Here is a 21,939-nt window from a genome sequence, read left to right as displayed (position 1 = left end):
TTTATACTCTTCCCTGGTCATATGTCCAACCTTCCACTTCTTGTAAGCTTCTTTTTTATGTTTAAGATCCGCTAGGATTTCACCATTAAGCCAAGCTGGTCGCTTGCCATGTTTACTATTCTTTCGACTCATCGGGATGGTTTGTCCCTGTAACCTCAACAGGGATTCCTTGAAATACAGCCAGCTCTCCTGGACTCCCTTCCCCTTCATGTTAGTCCCCCAGGGGATCCTGGCCATCCGTTCCCTGAGGGAGTCGAAGTCTGCTTTCCTGAAGTCCAGGGTCCGTATCCTGCTGCTTACCTTTCTTCCCTGCGTCAGGATCCTGAACTCAACCAACTCATGGTCACTGCCTCCCATGGTCACTGCCTCCCTGTTGACCTGCTCCCCTGCAGGGGGCGCTGAGGCTTTGATGGGCTCCGGCTGGGAAGTGATGTAATTCCTCCTCTGGCCACCGGGGGCGCTGCACTGCGGGAGCCACGTGGGCTGTCGCCTGGCCCTGGGCACGAGCCCTGGTGCTGCTGCTGCTCCCCTGGCCCTGAGGCTCCCGCTGCTGCCTGGTGGGTCCCCAGCTGCTCTGCTGGGCCTGGGCTGCATCCTGCTGCTCTCCCCGTGAGCACCCACCACCCTGCCCGCAGCCAGCCCCTGCCTCCAGCCACCCCCGCACCCCCTGCCCTGCCTGCAGCCGCACCCCCTGCCCTGCCTGCAGCCAGCCCCGCACCACTTGCCTGCAGCCAGCCCCCGTCTCCAGCCACCCCCTGCCCTGCCTCCAACCACCCCCACACCTCCTGCCCGGAGCCAGCCCCTGCCACACCCCCTGCCCTGCCTGCAGTCAGCCCCTGTCTCCAGCCAGCCCCGCACCCCCTGCCCTGCCTGCAGCCAGCCCCTGCCGCACCCCCTGCCCTGCCTCCAGCCACCCCCGCACCACTTGCCTGCAGCCAGCCCCCGTCTCCAGCCACCCCCGCACCACTTGCCTGCAGCCAGCCCCGCACCTCCTGCCCGGAGCCAGCCCCTGCCACACCCCCTGCCCTGCCTGCAGCCAGCCCCTGCCTCCAGCCAGCCACCCCCGCACCCCCTGCCCTGCCTCCAGCCAGCCACCCCCGCACCCCCTGCCCTGCCTCCAGCCAGCCACCCCCGCACCCCCTGCCCTGCCTCCAGCCACCCCCACACCTCCTGCCCGCAGCCAGCCCCTGTCTCCAGCCAGCCCCGCACCCCCCCTGCCCTGCCCGCAGCCAGCCCCTGTCTCCAGCCAGCCCCGCACCCCCCTGCCTCCAGCTTGCCCTGCCCGCAGCCAGCCCCTGTCTGCAGCTGGCCCCACGTCCACTGGTGCCCTGCAGTTCCCAGGGCAGTAACCCTGCACACCTGCTTCAATGAGGGGGGCAGGGAGCACCTGGGACCCACACATGTGCACACCCTAGGGTGACCAGACAGCAAGTGTGAAAAATCAGGATGGGGGTGTGGGGTAATAGGAGCCTATATAAGAAAAAGACCCCAAAATCGGGACTGTACCTATAAAATCAGGACATCTGGTCACCCTAGCACTCCCCCAGGGAGTGGCGGGGACCCACACATGTGAAACGGAGCCCATTTCTAGTTCAGGCCCATTTTTTTTAAAAAAGAACTTTAGGCAGGGTTAACACACACCCGTATTTTCCCGGACAGGTCAGGCTTTTTGGTTTTTAAATCGCCGTCCAGGAGGAATTTTTAAATTTTTAAATTTTAAAAATTCCTCCTGGGAAAATACGGACATATGGTAACCCTGTTGGTACAAAAAATACATACTGGGGCACATCCCTTAAATCAGAACTTTTTATAGGGAACCGGTTGTTAAGATTTTGGCAGCTCATCACTGACTAACACAAATGGTACCTGTCTAGATCAGCTTTTGCAGCAGTTAAAATGAGGTGTGTGTACTGGTTCTTTTGTTTTATCTACCATTGCTGTCGTTCCTTTGTGCATCATGGGCACGAATGGATTTATTCTTGCAACTCCTCTGTGAGGCATTACCCTGTTGTATAGCGGGGGACTTGAGGCACAGAGGAAAGTCACACAAGAAGTCTATGGCAGAGCTGGCAATAAAACTTGGACCTTCTGAGTCCCAATCAGTGCCTTAGCCACCAGACCGACCTTCCTTCTAATAAGATTTTCTCTTATTAAATAAATCTTGTCTTATTAGCCCCAAACCACTCGGAGTTTATCTGGGAATTTCATAGTTGCTGTATGAGATGAAACAACTGTCAAAGCCTCTAAGAAAAGGTCGGGAAATAAGGCTGTTTGGCCCCAGCCCTTTTGGGATTCTCTGTCAAAGGGCACAGACTAAGGATTCCGCTCCAGTAATGTGTCACTTTCATGGTCCTCTTCCACATGCACAGAGGATGTACTCAGTGACCACATACTAGAGTTGCATTTAAGGAAGTAAGGTGACGGGGTACAGACAACTAGGGGAAAGGGGGGCTTAATATCGGGGAAAATTTTTTCCATACAATGCACTATTTTAAGTATTAGAGACTCATTGCTTTGGTATCTAATCACATCTCCACTGGCTGTGGAATACTCTTCCAAGAGAATGGTGGAAGCCCCATTATTCATCCAGTCTAGTTTTAAACGTACCGTGACAGTAGCAAATAGTGCAAAAGGGAACAATTCTGCACTGGCAGCGCAAAGGACTACATAACTTATTAGATCCCTTCCATCTCCAGCATCTGATTCAGTTTCTGAGTTAGTGTGAGTGAGAGTATATAAAATGTGCATATATAAGCATAATATTATAAGTCTTAAGAGACATGATCTAGTGAACTATGCATGTGAGCTGGGAATTTGTGGGTTCAAATTCCAGCTCTGGCTTGCTGCATGGCCTTAAAGCAAACTGCCCAGCTCCAGTTTCCCCACCTGTAAAATGGAGATGAGAATGCTTTTTTCATAGTTATTGAGGGTATAGTATGGAAAATGCTGTGTAAGTGCTATGTATTACTGACACAACAGGATAGTGTATTATAGACAGACACTTCTTGTGCGGGGATATTCCAAATGTAGTGTTTTTCTTATTTGGGCACCAGCATTGCTCCCATCCAACCCTCTGGGAGCAGTGTTAAACTGCAGTTACAGAGCCAGCTGAATACTAGAGTGGGACTTTTTCCACATTGTGTACAGTAAATAAATCCCATGCTCTGAACCTGTTCAGGGGAGAAGGAGCTGGTTTGCTGGGAGGGGAAGTCTCCCAGCTCCAGTCCAAAAGCAGCTGCCACCGGTATCACAGACAGAGGTGGTGATATCAAGGTGGGGAGAGAGTAGCAGGAACGTGTATGCTCTTTAACCGCTACTCATACCATGGCGATGGGCGTGGTGTTACGACCTGAGTAGAACCAAAATTCACAGCACTGAGTGCAAGTAACGGAAGAATGCAAAGAGCACGCATGGTAGGAACATGATGCTAGCTTGTTTTTGTCTAGAAAATATCAACCGGCAAAGGGAACTAGGAGCTGTCCATGTGCTGTGGCAGGTTCCCAGCTGAGTTCTCTTTCTCCAGCCACTTTATTTGCTACATCGCACTTTCACTGCAGTTCTAAACAGACAGGAAATCTGCAGTAGTTGAAAACTCTAACTAAACCAACCTAAGCTCTAACCAGGGGATCTCTCCACATTGAAGAGAGATGCATAGCATGGTGACTGGGCAGCATGCCTTCTTCAAATGTGTTTTTTCCCTTAGTTTTATTTTAGAAGAAAGAGTGTAGCAGCAGCTTGTGTTCTTGAAAGCAGAGAACAAAGTGGCTGAGAACATAGTTGCTGTGGTAACAACACAGCATAGTAAAGTTACATTACATGGAGACAAAAATGTACACTTCAGGGCTAGCCAAGGCTCTTTCTATTTAGGGCTTATCAAGAAAATAATATGCTATCACTGCAAAGCTCAAGTGTTTGGATGTGGAAACCTGCAGACAAAATTATTTCCCCAGCAATGTACAAGACAATTCGCAATGAAAAATTGTTAGTCATCTAATCCATGAAGAAATGTTACTTAGCTATTCTATCTCACTAGTCAATTTAGATAGTGTCATTTGCAGGCGGAGTGTTTATAGTAGTTAATCCTTTCAAGACTGGGCATGTCTGCCAAAGCATTTATTTGACAGTTAAACAAATGTCCATATTCCAAGAGTTCATACACAAACAAACGCAACCTGGCAAAAGAGCTAACATAAAAAGTAAACAGGTCTATTCTAAGTAAATCATATTTTGCATATCTGTAGCGCCTTTGACCTAAGGCTTTCAAAGTGCTTTGTAAATATTAAATTTCACGACTTCCCTGTGATGTAAGTAAGTAGCAGTCCCATTTATAGACTGGTAAACTGAGGCATAGGCAAGTTCTTTGGTCTCTCTAAGGTCACGCTATATCAGTGGCAGAATTGGAGGTAGAACCTAGGACTCCTAACTCCAAGTCCCTTAGAGTAACCGCTAGACCAGTGACTCTCTGTGCCCCTTTCAGGAGTCTTGTCCGTCTTGCCTACTCCCAAATTTCACATTACTTAAAAACTATTGTATTTTTATGTCTGATTTTGTAAGCAAAATGTGTCCCAGCACACGATTAATGAAAATTTGTTTACTTTCTCATTTTTACCATATACTTATAAAATAAATCAATTGGAATATAAATATTGTACTTACAGTTCAGTGTATAGTATACAGAGCAGTATAAACAAGTCACTGTATGAAAATTTAGTTTGTGCTGACTTCGCTAGTACTTTTTATGTAGCCAGTAGTAAAACTAGGCAAATATTCGATGAGTTGATGTACCCCCTGGAAGACCTCTGTGTACCCCCAGGCGTATGACCCCTGGTTGAGAACCACTGCACTAGACCACACTCCAGTAGTGATGGCTGCACTACTTGGAGAGAGGTTTCCAAGTGGCAGCTGTGTTAGTCTGTATCAGCAAAAACAACGAGGAGTCCTTGTGGCACCTCAGAGACTAACAAATTTATTTGGGCACAAGCTTTTGTGGGCTAGAACCCACTTTGTCAGATGCATGGAGTGGAAAATACAGTAGGCGGATATAAATACACGGCACATGAGAAGATGGGAGTTGTCTTACCGAGTGGGGGGTCAGTGCTAACGAGACCAATTCAATTAGGGTGGATGTGGCCCCATTTCCAACAGTTGATAAGAAGGTGTGAGTATCAACAGAGGGAAAATAATTTTTTGTAGTGACCCAGCCACTCCCATTCTTTATTCAGGCCTAATTTGATGGTGTTAAGTTTGCAAATTAATTCCAGTTTTGCAGTTTCTCTTTGAAGTCTGTTTTTGAAGTTTTTTTGTTGAAGAGTGACCACTTTTAAGTCTGTTATTGAGTGTCCAGGGAGATTGAAGTGCTTTCCTACTGGTTTTTGAATGTTACAGTTCTTGATGTCTGATTTGTGTCCATTTATTCTTTTGTGTAGAGACTGTCTCGTTTGTCCAATGTACATGGCAGAGGGGCATTGCTGGCACATGATGGCATATATCACATTGGTAGATGTGCAGGTGAACTAGCCTCTGATGGTGTGGCTGATGTGGTTAGGTCCTATGATGGTGTTCCTTGAATAGATATGCGGACAGAGTTGGCAACGTGGTTTGTTGCAGGGATTGCTTCCTGAACCAGCAATGCCCCTCTGCCATGTACAACAGAGGAAATGTTCTCCTTCTGAATCAGGCAATTCTGTGCCTAGCTACCAACTAACAAGATTTGCACAAAAGTAATTGAATCTTTAACCAGATGTTCTGGCCTCTCCAAAAGACAGCAGTAAGTGGATGGCATAATTGTTCTCTTATGCAAAACTTAAATGTTCCAGAATTTAAAATAACTAGTGATGGAAGCTGGATTCTTGGTTAATATGTCAGATACTGTAAAATAAGTCTTTTTTTAAAAGCTTCTTTTAAATCTGCATAACAATCGCAGTGGATGCGTTATAGAGAAATATCAGTCAAATCTACTGCCACTTCCTTTTGAGAATACACACATACTGTTTACCAGTTCTTTCCCCTAAAATTCACAGTTAGATTCCTTTCCCATTTGCTTTAACATTTATAAAAATACAGCTATAAATCCTTTCTACATTCCTTCCTATTGTAACTCTATTTCTCTGGCTGGTCCATGAGTTTTGACTAAAGATTTTTTTCTGGATTAGCCCTGTCTTATTACCTAAGTATTTCTTTTCAAATGGAACATGCACTATTTCATCTCCATTCAGAACAAAGCTACGTTCACACCTTCCCTCCTCAAGACTTACAACATGTGGAAATTGTCCCCTGTTCTGAGGAAATATGCTTAGTAAGGTCAAAACTGCAGAGCCTTCACCCAAACCTTGGTTTCTGCAGTCAGAGCCCTTCACAGTGTGATCTCATCCAGCTTCATAAGATAAGGTAGCATTGATCTGTACTTGATTAGGAGACCTAGAAAAAACCCAAATGCTGTAAGCAATGGTGTTGGGGATTCGCAGAGGACCCACTTCCCCTAGAAGTATCATAGCTGTGCCCCAGCATGTCAGGGAGTGCTGTGTTCCTGGGGGCTGGTCTTTCTGATGAGATGAAAAGCCTAATGTTCTTGCAGACCTCTTGTGGTCTTTGCAGATCCCATGACTCTCTCTTTGCAAGACAAGGAGTGCTAATTTCAGTATGTGAGCCAAATTCTGTGTTGTATAATTATACTCTGCCTCCCTAATGCTGCATTTGTTCAATGCACTATTCATTTTTGTCCTTAAACTTGTGTGCTGTTGCCACCAGGTCACTACTGAAATGTAGCTGGCAAAGTAATGCTATCATGTGATATTTGAATATTTATTTGATCATCTGTTAAGGATGTTAAGCTCTTTAGAGAATCACATCCAAATTTAGGAGAGTTCTCATTTTGGGCAGGTTTTTTTTTACAAATAAGTAGCTTTGTAACTCTGAACTTTGAACTTCTCTTCAGCCCAAATTGTGCAATTTTATATTTTTATATATAGCTCCTTTCATTTAATACTGTTGCATTGCGGTTATGTAGCAGCTTTCATCAGTAAATCTCAAAGCACTTTGCAAAGGTGAGTAAGTATTATCCCTCTGTTTTATAGATGTGTAAACTGCAGCACAGAAAGCAACTTGTCCGAAGTCACAGAGCGAGGAATAGAACCCAGGTCTCCGGACTCCTTTGCCCTCCCCGTTACACTATGCTCACCTCAAGTTTTATTCGCTGCTGGGGTTGACCGAAGATTTTCCATCTATACTATTTTTTTGACAGAAGGTTGGGCTTTTGACGCAATGAAATGTTTCATAAAAAGCATCTGGTTTCTGTGAAAGTGTTTTGATTTATTTTTTCCACTGAAAAACTGCAAAGTGAAGTTTTCAACCAAAATTCTAAATATTTTTGATTTAGATTGGCCTCATGGGAGGTGGTGTTCAGTTCCCTCATTTCCCCATTCTCCTTAGTTAGTTAGCTAGGCTTCCGCTCCCACGGCGCACTGTCCTATAAAGGAGAATGGGATCATGAGGCACTGCGGCGGTATTTCTGAATTTAACTATTTTGGTTTTTCATTTTTTCCTGAAAAGTAGAAATTTTCTGCTGGGACGGGGATTTGCATTTTCCAAACAGCTGTATTTCCTACCCTATTGCTGACTTGCACAGTGGCTTTGGGCAAGTCACTTAACGCTCAAGAGATGTACAGAGAGGCTGTATAATTAAAACATTGTTCTTCAGTAACATCCAGTTACTAAAACGATTTAATCTTTCTAAACACATTGGATAAATGTCAGGCCTTCCATCCAAACACTTGACTTGCTTTTCAGGCATGGTGCTCATTTAATATCCAAACATTTCTGTTAGGTAGATATGTACTATCCCTATTTCACATACGGGACACTGAGCAATCCTATTACTACTGTCATAGGAGTGCTAGATGAACAGATCCCCAAGTACAAAGATGAGTTATGGTTGCAGACCTCTGGGCCCAAGATGAGTTTCTCCCATTGATTTGTATGATGGGATGATGATTTATATGACAATATTTCGCTATTTCCTATCCCCTTCGCTAAAGCTATGTCTACACTGCAGACCATACAGTGGCACAGCTGTACAGCTACAGCTGTGTCGCTGGAAGGTCTCCTGTGTAGCTGCTCTTTGCCTGTAGGAGAGAGTTCTCCTGTCCGCATAGCACTGTCCACACCAGCACTTCTGTTGGTGAAATTTACATCAGCCAGGGATGTGGTTTTTTTTCTTTTTTTTTTTTTTAGAGCCCTTGTCCTACAAAAGTGCTAGTGTAGACAAAGCCTAAGCATTCAATTGGTAAAGTGATCTGAGATCCATTTAGCTAGATAACTGCTAGATGATTCTTACTGTAGGCTTTTCGATTTAAGTTTAGTTCCTGTATTGCTTCAGAGCTCACAGTCATGTGTAGATCATGACCAGATGAGAAGATCTTAACTCTCTTTTTGTGAACAAACAGGTTTCTCCAGAAATGTTCTGCCTGAAAGAACAAGGTTGAATGCATACGAGTGTGTTAAGGCAAAGAAAAACCCATGTGTGCGTAGCTGGGGAAGTAGGCTCCTGTTCTTGCATGGCTGACTGGCACTGCCTTTCAACAGGCTTTTTTGTTTAATTTGTGAAGGGAAAAAAAAACCCTCCAGAAAATAGGTTAATCATCAGCTGCAAAAATGCAGAATTAGATCTGTCTTGCACCCAAGTGCAATGCTTAATTAGTGTGTGCAAAGCTGTGAAATTCTCCCCATATGGTTTGAGACTAACCTGTTTTGTAAATATAGGGGTGGGGAGGGGAAAGTTCATCTGCCGAGAGAAGTTTTTGCTTGGTTCTAGCTAAAATGTTTGTCTTTTAACAGGTCCTTGCATGTAAAAACAAACCTCCCTGGTTTTTTTTCTGATGGAGAAGTGAAACCAGCTATGTGTGGCTTTTATTTTTGTTTTTGTCCTAAGACAGCAAAGGTACCAGTCTAGCTGAAATGTTTCTAAAAACTGAACAAGCCACCTATTCTTCCCCCCAACCCTCGGAAAGAGAACAGTTCTCATCATCCAAGATCATTTAAAAACAGTCCTGGGTTTAGTAAAATTTGCCATGGGGTTCTTGGCAACTAACAGTTTCTTGTTGCTTGTTTGCTCAGTGTGAAGCGTGAGGGAGAGTTTCTGTTCTGGGTGATGGAAAGGAAGTGTGCAATCTGAGTGGTAGTGATCTGGGACCACAGCAAGCAAATTGTTTCCAAGTTCTTTAAAATACAGCACTGAGGATTATTTCTTGGTTTTATAAATTTTGTTGAACGATGCAGAGATTGTTGTAGAGCATGATGTACTGTAAATTGGTTACCATATATTGGAAGGAATGCATCTTGCAAGCTATTAGTTTGTCAAACTCCGAAGATAAGTCTTCACTGTCTATTTAACAAGTTACTTTAGTTTTGTCCTCCCATGGTGTCTATGCGCCACTGCCCCATTGGATGGAAGGTCAGGCCCACTCAAATGTGGGAACCCGTTTCTATTTAGTGGCTGCACCCTATAGAGAATATATGCTATGCTAGAATGAATGTATTTCAGGAACCGATACTGATTTACGTTTTAAGAGAGCTGGTGCATGTTCTTAATTGCATAAATCATTGTGAGATGATTGTACGTGCCAGGTTCTACTATTCATCCAGGTTGTGTCATGGGATGTGGGATGGTTTTCTGCTATCTGCAGATGTCAAGAGCATTAGGTAGTCCCTTATGGGTGCTTGTTTCATTTAAGGCATAAGCCATGATAGAGGGGATTTCCTCAGGGAAAGTATCCAGACTCAGATGCAAGAAAACACTAGTTTACCTCTGACATACTACACATTTGTTTTTTGATGCTCTTGCAAACTGGCAGCTGTGTCCATGTTCATGTGAGAGCACTTTCCTAACAGCAAAGACAAAGCTCCCTGCTGGCTCCTGCTGTGAAGGGTGCATCACATTTCTCAGCAGCATTCTGGGTCGACCTAAACAAGGCTGTTTCATTATGGGATCACGATCCCGAAGATGTTGGAAAAACCTCATGGGAACACTTCTTGCAGTAATAAGAAAAGAGAATACTAAAAACACCTGCAAAAGAGATTCTGTTAATGGAAGTCCCCTCTCAACACATTTGAAGGAAGTGCCAGCTTCTAATGCCACAGAATAGTACACTAGCATTGATCAATACAAGTGAAATCTATACAAATCACTTGCTGGGAAAGGGAACTGTGTTAGAGTAGTGTCCCACACACTCAGGAACCCTAGTTGTTCCGTAATGACTGGATCTGGAGGCTTGGCATTTGGAAAAACGTTTTGAAAAATTTTTAAGTACTTAAAATAAAACGATAACCTATCAAGGGATCATTAAGGACTTTACTTAAGGTGACAGCGCAAGTTTGGAATTAAAATTGTGGATTGGTTCTTGGCTAACCCATTGTACCAAAGTCTTGGACTATTACAGAGAGATTATAGCCTCTGCATAGTTAAGGTTGAACCATTGTAATGCGCTATTTTTACACATTCCACCCCCTTATAACTTTGGTTTGGCCTAGATAATGCCACACTTTCTTGGATGGTAAAGGGTAATGTTTCTGAAGCATTGGTGGAAAGTTCACTAATCTATTTAAAAACAATAAAAGAACCCTGATTTTAAATCTTCATTTTTGTTTATCTCCCTCTGCTCAAAAGTGGCTTGTGTCTCATTGAAAGCTCATGTGACTGCACCCTGGTTTCTGCAGCTATAGCTAGTAAATAAAACTATTAAGCTCTGTGTATAGCTTTGGTTTCTGTGGAATTTCTGTGCCATTAATTTCAGTTGTGATAGCAACTGTACTGTCAGTTGCAAAATATATCCACTGATACTTCACATTTAACAGTAGTTGATGAAAGAAAATACTCAGGCACTGACATTTGGATAATGCAAGTATATTTAAAATAGCAAACCCACTATTTCAGAATTTAAGGTTGTGATGAAAAAATGTATTTCTTTATACGTGAATGATAAGCGTGTTCATGCTGATTAGGTAGGACATGTAAGAATTGGTGCCTGTAGTTATTTGCTTAGGAGTTTTAGAGGCATTAATGTGAAAACAGGATATTTAGTTTTCAGAGCCTGTTCCATTCCTTCTGATTGTTCCTTATGTGAAGTCACAATGTTTTGTCTGTGATTTAATCATTTCCATAGCAACCAACTGTGATTGAACAGGGTTTATGACTTCAGTAAGAAATAAGCACCAGGAACACAGAGGTTCTTAAAAACAATCACGTTTTCATACTCTAATAAATAGGGTGGCTATAAGAAAATTGTTTCTAAATAGTGGTTTGTCACAAAGTATCAATGGATCTTTAAGACCTGAATATGTATTTATGAATTTTTATATTTTCCTGGCTCTCCTCTGTAAATGTTAAAATGAAGCTTTTTTACTGCTTGCTTTTATTCATATTAACTACCCAGTCAGGGAATTAAAACTGCTTGATCCTTTGGAATTTGTGTAAAAATTTACTGGTCAGTAATGGAAACTCAGCTACCCAATGATGTTGTAAAGTGGATGGCACTTAATGATGCTCTTGTGTTTTCCATTCGTGGTACTAAGAGAATTAAATGTCCCAAAACTTGTGTTAACACAGAATTAAGGTTACCTAGTGGTGCCTCGTGCCCTTCCCGAATGTGGAGAGTGACTATGTTCCTGAAAACCAGGCAATACAAAGTTAGGGTACAGGCCACCTCCTTCAATACAACCTTACGTCTACCTTCTCTAAGTGAAGCCCCACCATGCCAATAACACACAGACTAGCACTCTACCCTCACAGATGCTACAGAAGACTCCAGGAACAGAGCATATAAGCACTGTAGGACATGGTCTAACTGTGACACTTTCTCTTTGCTAAGGCAAAACTTGGAGTGTAGCAAACAGGAGCTACCTTCACCTGGCCTGCACTCAAACTCTGGCCTACTCCATACAAACCACCCAAGTCCTGCTAATTGTTACCAAATCTTCAACCTTGGCCAGAGGATTTTGTCCGAGACGTTGCCTTCACTTACCCCTCACTGTGCCCCACAGACCTCTGTCATCTGTGCCACCAGAATGCTGACAATTCCTATGGCAAGAAGACACCCCCTCATGCACCTCTAGTGAGACGGCTTACAAAATTCGGCCCTGAAATGAGGCATACCTGCTCTCTCAAGGTACACATGCCCCTCTTCTCATATCATGGAGACAGCTCTGCCAAGCTGTTACAACTAATCCCTCCACTGTTCAGTACAGCTTCAGCTACCACAGGGGACTTAGCTGGAACACATGCAGAGAAGAGCTGAAATTCAAATCTGTGGAATACCAACAACGGGACATTCTCTTAGTCCTTCCTCATAGCTACTTACTATAGATTCATATATTTAATACCAGAAGGGACCACTAGATCATGTAGTTTGACCTCTTGTATAACACAAACCAGAGAATTTTATCTAGTTCCTCCTGTATTGAGCCTAATAACTTGTGATTGACTAAAGCATCTTCCAATAAGGCATCCAGTCTTGATTTGAAGATGACAAGAAATGGAGAACCTGCCACTTTTCTTGACTGTTTAATATTTGCACCACCCTTGCTGAACAATTCCCAACTCAGGGGGGCTGGGTGGGGGCAGTGTTAAGGTTGCACTGAGGAGCTGGCTTGTCCTTTAACTTTTTATCTCTTAATTTTTAGAGACTTAGAAGTTAGGCATGCTTCACATTAGGGAAGAGCACGAGGCACCACTGGGCAACCGTAACTCCGTATTAACGAAGTTTTGGAGCATTTAATTTCCTTCGTTTGTTTAAAAAAAAAAAAATTTCTGCATCCGCATGTACTATAGCTCTGTGTCCCCGCCCCCCCCCCCCCCGCTCCACTGCTTGTGGGAAGTGTCAGGCAGCACGTCCCTGCGGCCCACACCACTTCCCCCAGCTCCCATTGACCGGGAATGGTGAACCACGGCCACTGGGAGCTGCGGGCAGCTGTGTCTGCGGACTGTCAATGTAAACAAATTGTTTCACGGCCTGCCAGCAGATTACCCTGACGGGCCACAGGTTGCCCACCACTGTTGTAGAGAGAACAGTCTTAGACTTTTGTAAGGCATTTGACTTAATACTTTACAACGTTCTCATTAGAAAATTAGCACAATACAATATCAAAAAAGCGCACATTAAATGGATTAAAAACTGGCTAACTGACAGATCTCAAAGTAGTTGTCAATGGGGAGTTATCGAATGGGGATGTTTCTAGTGGGGTTCTGCAACAGTCAGTATTAGGTCTGACACCATTCAATATTGTTGCAGTGATATGGAAGTAAATATAAAATCACTGCTGATATTAAAAAAATTTTCTGGATGACACAGAGATCGGTGGAGTGGTAAATGAAGAGGGCAGGGCAGTCATACAGAGTAATCTGGATTGCTTGGTAAAATGGGCCATTGAAACAAAATTAATACAGCCAAATACAAGTTACACATCTGGGAAAAAGGGATGCAGGCCATACCTACAGAATGTTGGAATGTATCCTGGAAAGCAGGGACTCAAAGGATTTAGGGGTTGTAGTAGACAAGAACATAGTAGACGACATTACCTTGCATTGGCAAAAAGGGCCAGTTTGATCCTTTGATGTATAAACTGGGAGGAGTGAGGAAGAGGAGAGAGGTGAGTTTTCCTCTGGGTATGGCATTGGTGAGATCAGTAATGCAGTACTCCATCTGGTTCTGGTGGCCACCTTTTAAAATGGAAGTTGAAAAATTGGATAGGGTGCAGAAAACAGCACGACAAAAATGATTCGAAGACTGGAGAAAAAGCTTCACAGTGAGAGACTTAGAGCTGTATCAGCTTCGTTTATCAGAAGGAAGATTGAGAGGTGACTTGACTGCAGTGCATGAGTACCTTTGTGGGGAGAAAGTACTGGGCACTAAAGGGCTCTTTAAACTAACCGAGAAAGGCATATCAAGAAGTGATGGCTGGAAGTTTAAACCAGACAAATTCAGATTAAAAATTAGGCACAAATTTTTAACAGAGAGGGTGATTAACCACTGGAACAAAGAAAAGTGGTGGATTCTTCATTTCCTTATGTCTTCATGTCAAGACTAGATGTCTTTCTGGAAGATCTGCTTTAGTCAGACACAAGTTATTGGACTTAATACAGGGGTGTCTGGATGAAATTCTGTGTCCTGTGACCGACAGGTGGTCAGGCTAGATGACTTAAGTTCCTCTTGGCTTTATTGTATTTATCTATAAATGAAAATGCAAAGAGATGGCTCTTCTCTAGTTCTTAAGGGGATAGGATTGTATAGTTAATTGATTAGGTCCTGCTGTTGAAAAAGCCTTATAGCCTTGCCTTAGCTCTATTCATTTTGTATTTCTCATGACCGTGCTGGTCTGTACTCATGATGACAAGCACAATATCCTCAGGTAGTCGAGGCCTGCTCCACTGAGGCCTTTGTAGATTGGGACCAGGACACTGAAGTACCTTGGTACTGAACAGTGGCCCAAGAGAAACATGTTGAGCCCTGGGGTGATGTGCTCCTGTTACTCTGCTCTAGTTGGAAGGTGCATGGCTGCACGCTGAACAAAATGGAGGTGCTTTGCAGCCTTCACCATCCCCCAGTTTTAGGACCTTACAGTAATCCATCTGGGAGGTGATAAACCCACAGTTTACTGCTGCATCTGACAGGATCAAGCTCAGTCTGCTGATCAGCTGAGAGGAAAGATACCTCTGTTGCATGGCGCACGATCTCAGATGTAATATTAAACTGTATAAAGGGGAAAACCAGGAGGTTGAAATGCCTTCTGTGACAACATTCCCTCCTGCTGACCAACAGGGCGTACTCTCCCTTACTGTTCGTGCTTGAGCTCAGGAAGCTGCTATCGTACATAACCTGGTGGTTTCCCCAGTAATGCTGCAGGTATTTGGGGGCATTGATACGGTGATGGAGCGTACAGACCTTGTGATCTGAGCAAAGTCCTTTAGATGCTACCAATAATCCTGATGATGGAAAGGCAGCTCTTTGGGTGTACATGGTGAGTGCTGGGACAGCAATGGCTGGAAGAAAAGTAGGGGGTGGTTTCTTGCTGACAGTTGGCTACACCCACCAGATGTATTTTTCTGCAGTGTCGCCATCTGGCATTTGTTTACTGTACTGCGGCCAAATGTATCTTTATCACCATCTGGCACTTGCTAAGAGAATAAGAAGATAACACATGGACACTGACTATACCCTAACTTGCATCAAAGGTTCTTGCAGGGCCCAGATTCTGCAGTCTTATGTGTCCACATATATGCTGTTAAGTTGGGCTATTACCAGTTTGTTCTTTGTGAATCTTTGCCACTGGCATTGTTTAACATCGGGATGCTAGTCCTCTTTGAATAATTCAGTGTCAGCCTTCTGGGGGATTTTGTGTCTATATCAGGAAATAGTCTAAGTCCCCTTAAGCGTTTTTGTAAAACAAAGTCCTTTTTATCTTAAACCTCTTTGCTTTATTAACTCCATACCTTATCCACCCGGAAGTCATTTTCATACTGGTGGCTTCAAGCCAAAAGTAGTGGATGAGGATTGCGATGTTTGAGACCTAAGTAACTACCAGATTGTAAATGAGCAGCATATATATATATATTTTTTTTATCCTGGCAGTTCATCCAAGGGCTGTCTATGCCCAGCAGACTGAGATATGGGAAAGACTTCCATTTGCAGGCAGCTAGCATGCAGTTTTGTAGGCCTTAGCTATACAGCTACCTCCAGTGGTGTGACTTACTGTTGCTGATAACCAGCATTGTTGGAGTCTCACCACAGGGCATATCAGAAAGAGGATGTGCTAGAAATAAGAGCAGGGCAGAACAATACAAGGGTTGTTTTCAGCTCCCCCTGTTGCTTTCAGTTTAAATACAAGAAAACAAAGTTGAAGCTTATTTGGCTAGTGCCTTGAACTGACTTATTGCTCTGCAGACCTGTGGAAATTGACCACCTCCAAGGAGGGAAGATGACGGAAGCATTTGAAATGTGGAGCTGTTACTGGAAATAGAAGCCAATAGCTGGGCAATGCAGTATTGTGAAGAGAAATGTTTCCTCTCCTGGAGCTTGAGAAATGAAAGATACGGTATTGCACATGACCACTAAGCAGAAGTGGAGACCATCTGGAGAAGATGATGGTGGAAGGCAGCTTGCCAAGGAAGAAGCTGAAGGAAAGGCCGAGGGGGGAAGTAGCTGACAACAGGGCTACAATGAATTATACTGTATTAATTGTATGATCGCTGTGTTAGAAAATGCACATGTTCAGATAGGAATCCCAGATGGTTGGCAGAACTTAGAGTATGCTGGAAAGGACAGAGAGGTGGCTGCAAAAAACAGAACAGAACCATAAGCTGGGCTAAAATGGCACAACGAAGGGCCTCTTTCCCCATCTCAGTAAATGATCAGGATAGTGCTGTCTGGCGATTCCAGCACAGCACTGCTGGCAGTGAAGAGAGGTGTTCTGCTTCTCACGCCAACTCGCTGCGTGGCCTTGGGCTCTCTGTGCCCTAGTTTCCTTACCTGTAGAGTGGTGCTATTGCCACCCACTCCAGCGCTTGAGAACCTCAGACAAGTTTCAGAGTAGCAGCCGTGTTAGTCTGTATCCGCAAAAAGAAAAGGAGGACTTGTGGCACCTCAATGTAATGTAATGACCCATCCACTCCCAGTCTTTATTCAAGCCTAAGTTAATTGTATCCAGTTTGCAAATTAATTCCAATTCAGCAGTCTCTCGTTGGAGTCTGTTTGTGAAGTTTTTTTGTTGAAGAATTGCGACTTTTAGGTCTCTAATCTAGTGACCAGAGAGATTGAAGTGTTCTCCGACTGGTTTTTGAATGTTATAATTCTTGACTTCTGATTTGTGTCCATTTACTCTTTTACGTAGGGACTGTCCAGTTTGGCCAGTGTACATGGCAGAGGGGCATTGCTGGCACATGATGGCATATATCACATTGGTGGATGTGCAGGTGAACGAGCCTCTGATAGTGTGGCTGATGTGATTAGACCCTATGATGGTGTCCCCTGAATAGATATGTGGACACAGCTGGCAACGGGCTTTGTTGCAAGGATAGGTTCCTGGGTTAGTGGTTCTGTTGTGTGGTGTGTGGTTGCTGGTGAGTATTTGCTTCAGGTTGGGGGGCTGTCTGTAAGCAAGGACTGGCCTGTCTCCCAAGATCTGTGTACCTACTACAGGACAGGCCCAACAAAGAAAATAACAGAAAGCCACTAGCCATCACCTTCAGCCCCCAACTAAACCTTCAGCTCTCCAACGCATCATCAAGGATCTACAACCTATCCTGAAGGATGACCCATCAGTCTCACAGATCAAATACATGTAAAGACTGGGAATGGATGGGTCATTACACAAAATAAAACTATTTCCCCATGTTTATTTTCTCCCCCCGCCCCCGCTGTTCCTCAGATGTTCTTGTCAACTGCTGGAAATAGGCCCACCTTGATTATCACTACAGAAGGTCCCCCCCCACCCCTCCCCGCCGCTCTCCTGCTAGTAATGGCTCACCTTACCTGATCACTTTCCTTACAGTGTGTATGGTAACACCCATTGTTTCATGTTCTCTGTGTATATAAATCTCCCCACTGTATTTTCCACTGAATGCATCCGATGAAGTGAGCTGTAGCTCACGAAAGCTTATGCTCAAATAAATTTGTTAGTCTCTAAGGTGCCACAAGTCCTCCTTTTTCTTTTTTCAGATAGACAAAGAATCATCACTGCAAGCTCTCCAATTTACATACAGGTTCTGTCTTACTGTGCATCTTAGCCCTGTTGGAATAGCTCAACGGAAAACTCTCCTACTAGTCTCATAGTCTGCAGTAGACTCTAGCAATGCTAACTAGAAATGCTGATTAGGTAGCTTCTGCTAGTACACAAGCAACAGCCCAATGGGTTACAGGTTTAACTGGCCGAAGGAAGAATATTTCAGAAACAAACATTGCCTTTGTTTGAAAGGACAGCAGCTAACACCTTCAGAAATGTGAAAGACTCTTAGAATTCCTGCAAGAATCTGCTGGTGTTTCACCTTCTGACCTAAGCTGTTGCGTAGGTAGATCCCAGCTTATACTCTGTGTCTGAAGTGATTTTCTGTTTTGGGGAGTATGTGTAAAGAGTCATGGTGTGCCAAGAGGTTGCCGTCCGCAGGCAAAGATGATGGTTACTGACATAATATGCAGTGCATCCTACCTTCTCGGAGGGGGAAAACAGCTGAGGCAAACTACTGATTTACATCACACACTGCTGTGAGCGATTGTTTACCCTTCCTCTCTGTGCTGTTGTCTTTGTGGGCTATTATTCTATGGGGCTACAGGCATTTTCAGGGCCCTTTTCTGTTGCACTGATCCAATATTTTGCTTTCCTATGCAACAGAGTCCTGAAGCTCCAGTCCTGTGGGGGTGGGAGGTGGGTGGGAAATAAATATAAAGCATCTTCAAAGCTCAGCTTCCTAGGCATTACTCAATAGGCAGTCCTCTTGCGGCCAACCTTTTGACATGCTCCGGTATGAAATTGACTAGGAGCACTATGAATCAGCTACATGTTGGAAGACAGAGTTTATATTTTTTAGAAACACATAACCTTCTCCCAGTGCACCTCCGTAACCCACTACTAACTGGTAACTCTGCTTTTCTCAGCTAGCATGTATTGCTAAACTGTTCAAGACCGACACTGAAAGCCCTAGTTTATAATTTGCAGGGTGACTGGAAATGGAATTGAGGGAAATACAAGGATTTCTCCTTGCAGTCTCAAAAGGAAGTATGATCCACACGTTGATCTATTGATTAAGCAGCCATGGGGCTATGAGAAAACAGACTGAACAAAGGCCCTTCTGTAAAAGACTCAGTGACAAAAGAACACTTCACTGTAAAGCCATGACTATTTCTTACCTAGTTTGGTTTCAGAGAGGCTGTGCTGCTCAACATTTCCTGGCTTTTCAGGCTGACTCTGGGAACTGGAAAAATTAGCACTTGGTTTGAATGATCCTGCTAATGAAACCTGAAATCTTGTTTAACAGCCATTGTTGCAAAGAAGGAACCAGCATTAATTTCTCTTGGGAGAGAGAGACCTAAATTTTAAGACACCGGTTTCAGATCTCCTCTGTTTTTGTTCTGTCTGGTGCAGCCATATTAGAAGCAGATAATCAGAAGGAAGGGAATGTAGTTTACAGGTATTTATGCTAGTGATGGGCAACTTGTAGCTGCTTACGCACAGGTTCTGAGGCTTTCCACCTCTTCTGTAACCCATAACTCCACGGTAGCAGTCTCTGAAATGTTTCCCGTTCCACGCAGAGAGTCAGGAAGACTGGCAGAACTGCAGGATCTCAATGTTTGGATGACACGATGGTGTAGGGAGGAGTGTGTTACGTTTATTAGTAACTGAGGAACCTTTTGGGAAAGGAGGAGCCTATAAATAAAGGATGGGCTCCACAAAAACCAAAATGGAACCAGATTTCTGGAATTTAAAATTAAAAAGGTTGTAGAGGATTTTTTGAACTAAGCACTGTGGGAAAGCTGACCCATGTGGAGAAGAATACAGTTTGGGTAGAGACATCCCTTAGGGATGAAATTATTAAAGGGGAAACTCTATATCCTAGTAAAGATAGGAAAGAAGTCAGTAGAGTACAGGTAGGAGGTAGTGAGGAATAGTCAAATGTAAAAGAGTCTCACTGAAATATAACATATGAAGGCAAGCAACTGAATATTGAGAAATTGTACAAGCGTTTATATACAAATGCTAGAAATCTAAATACTAAGATGGGTGAACTAGAGTGCCTGGCATTAAATGAGGATATTGCTATAATAGGCATCATGGAAAGTTGGTGGAAGGAGGATAATCAGTGAGACAGGGTGATACTAGGGTACAAGTTATATAGGAATGACAGAGTAGGTTGTGCTGGATTGGAGTGGCACTGTATGTGAAAGAAAGCAGCAGGTCAAATAAAGTAAAAATCTTAAATGAATCAAACTGTGCCATGGAATCTCTGTGGAGAGAAATCCCATGCTTGAATAATAGAGTATAGCACGAGGAATATATTATACTATAAAGCTGCTGTCAGCTGGGTCATACATCACTATGCATAATTTTCCAGATACAGAGAAGTTGTCCCTCCAGAAAACATTTGGGTACAAATGGACAACAAATTCCATAAGCTACTTTGGAATTTAATCTCAAACAACCTAAAACAGCTGTAAGATGTCAAATCTTTGTTCAGGAACTATAGAGGTATTGCTCTCCTCTCCATCGCAGGGAAGATTCTTGCCTGGATGCTACTAAGCCGCCTCCTCCCCCTTGCCGAGGAACTCCTCACTGAATCACAGCGTGGCTTCAGGTCATCCCGAGGCACAACTGACATGATCTTTGTGTCACGACAGATTCAGGAGTAGTGCAGAGAGCAACACCCGGAACTATTCATGGCATTCATTGACCTAACCAAGGCCTTTGTCTCTATAAACCGTGATACCCTATGAAAGGTGCTGTGTAGGTTTGCCTGTCCACAGAAATTCATTTCCGCTATCAGACTACTCCATGATGGGATGACTGCCACCATTTTGTGCAACGGCTCAGAGACCGAATCATTCAGCATTCGCCCCGGTATCAAGCAGGGCTTTGTCATTGCTCCAGCACTCTTCTCCATTTACGTTGTCGTGATCCTGATTCTCATTCGTGACTGCTTTCCTGATGCAATTGGGATTGAGTATTGTATGGATAGTCAACTCTTCAATCTTCAACGTCTGCAAACAAAATCTAAGATCACGAGAATTGGCATCACTGACTTCAGTATGAAAATGACTGTCATTCTTGCACACACACACAGGCCAACCTGCAAAGCACCCTAAATCTTTTTGCTGATGCCTATCACAACCTGGGTGTCTCTCTCAACATCAGGAAAACAAGGTACTCTAGCAGCCCTCACCTGCACAAACTACTCTTCGTACTCCATAAATCACCATCAGTGGAGAACCTCTGGAAAATGTAGACCATTTTCTGTACCTTGGCAGCCATCTCTCCCAAACAGCCAGCATTGACACAGAAATTGAATACAGGATCTGCTTTGCCAGTACATCATAGAATCATAGAATATCAGGGTTGGAAGGGACCTCAGGAGGTCATCTAGTCCAACCCCTTGCTCAAAGCAGGACCAATCCCCAACTAAATCATCCCAGCCAGGGCTTTGTCAAGCCTGACCTTAAAAATATCGAAGGAAGGAGATTCCACCACCTCCCTAGGTAACGCATTCCAGTGTTTCACCACCCTCCTAGTGAAAAAGGTTTTCCTAATATCCAACCTAAACCTCCCCCACTGCAACTTGAGACCATTACTCCTTGTTCTGTCATCATCTACCACTGAGAACAGTCTAGATCCATCCTCTTTGGAACCCCCTTTCAGGTAGTTGAAAGCAGCTATCAAATCCCCCTCATTCTTCTCTTCCGTAGACTAAACAATCCCAGTTCCCTCAGCCTCCCCTCATAAGTCATGTGTTCCAGACTCCTAATCATTTTTGTTGCCCTTTGCTGGACGTTTTCCAATTTTTCCACACCCTTCTTGTAGTGTGGGGCCCAAAACTGGACACAGTACTCCAGATGAGGCCTCACCAATGTCGAATAGAGGGGAATGATTACGTCCCTCGATCTGCTGGCAATGCCCCTACGTATACATCCCAAAATGCCATTGGCCTTCTTGGCAACAAGGGCACATCCTTTGGAAGACTATTCCAATGAGTCTTCAATGTTAGGAATCTACAGACAGGTACCAAGATCTTGGTTTACAAGGCAGTTGTCATCCCCACCCTTCTCTGTGTGTGAGAGACCTGGGTAACCTTCCGAGAACGTCTCAAGCAGCTGGAGTGGTTCCAGCAGTGCTTCCTCAGGAGGATTCTCAGGATCAGCTGGGAAGACCGACGCAGTAACATCAGGGTTCTCTCTGCAGCCAACATAGTAT

At 44.0% G+C, this 21,939-nt stretch overlaps 1 protein-coding gene across 4 annotated transcripts in view; it reads left to right on the top strand.

The window, feature by feature from the left end:
* Positions 1-21,939, top strand: part of CCDC12 (coiled-coil domain containing 12) — an 82,333-nt gene that overhangs the window by 19,450 nt on the left and 40,944 nt on the right. The window contains exon 1 of one of the 4 annotated variants that reach the window (XM_074943456.1): positions 3,381-3,413. The exons of the other annotated variants lie outside the window; for them this stretch is intronic. Within the exon in view, the coding sequence (XP_074799557.1) occupies positions 3,396-3,413 (18 nt within the window). The 5' untranslated portion in view covers positions 3,381-3,395. Of the gene's footprint in view, positions 1-3,380; positions 3,414-21,939 lie in introns of those variants that run through there. 4 annotated transcript variants of the gene reach the window in all.

The sequence above is a fragment of the Natator depressus genome, chromosome 2 (genome assembly GCF_965152275.1).
Source record: "Natator depressus isolate rNatDep1 chromosome 2, rNatDep2.hap1, whole genome shotgun sequence".
Taxonomy (NCBI): Eukaryota; Metazoa; Chordata; order Testudines; family Cheloniidae; genus Natator; species Natator depressus.
Note: the sequence above shows the minus strand (reverse complement) of the source record. Positions and strands in the feature narration are given on the sequence as shown.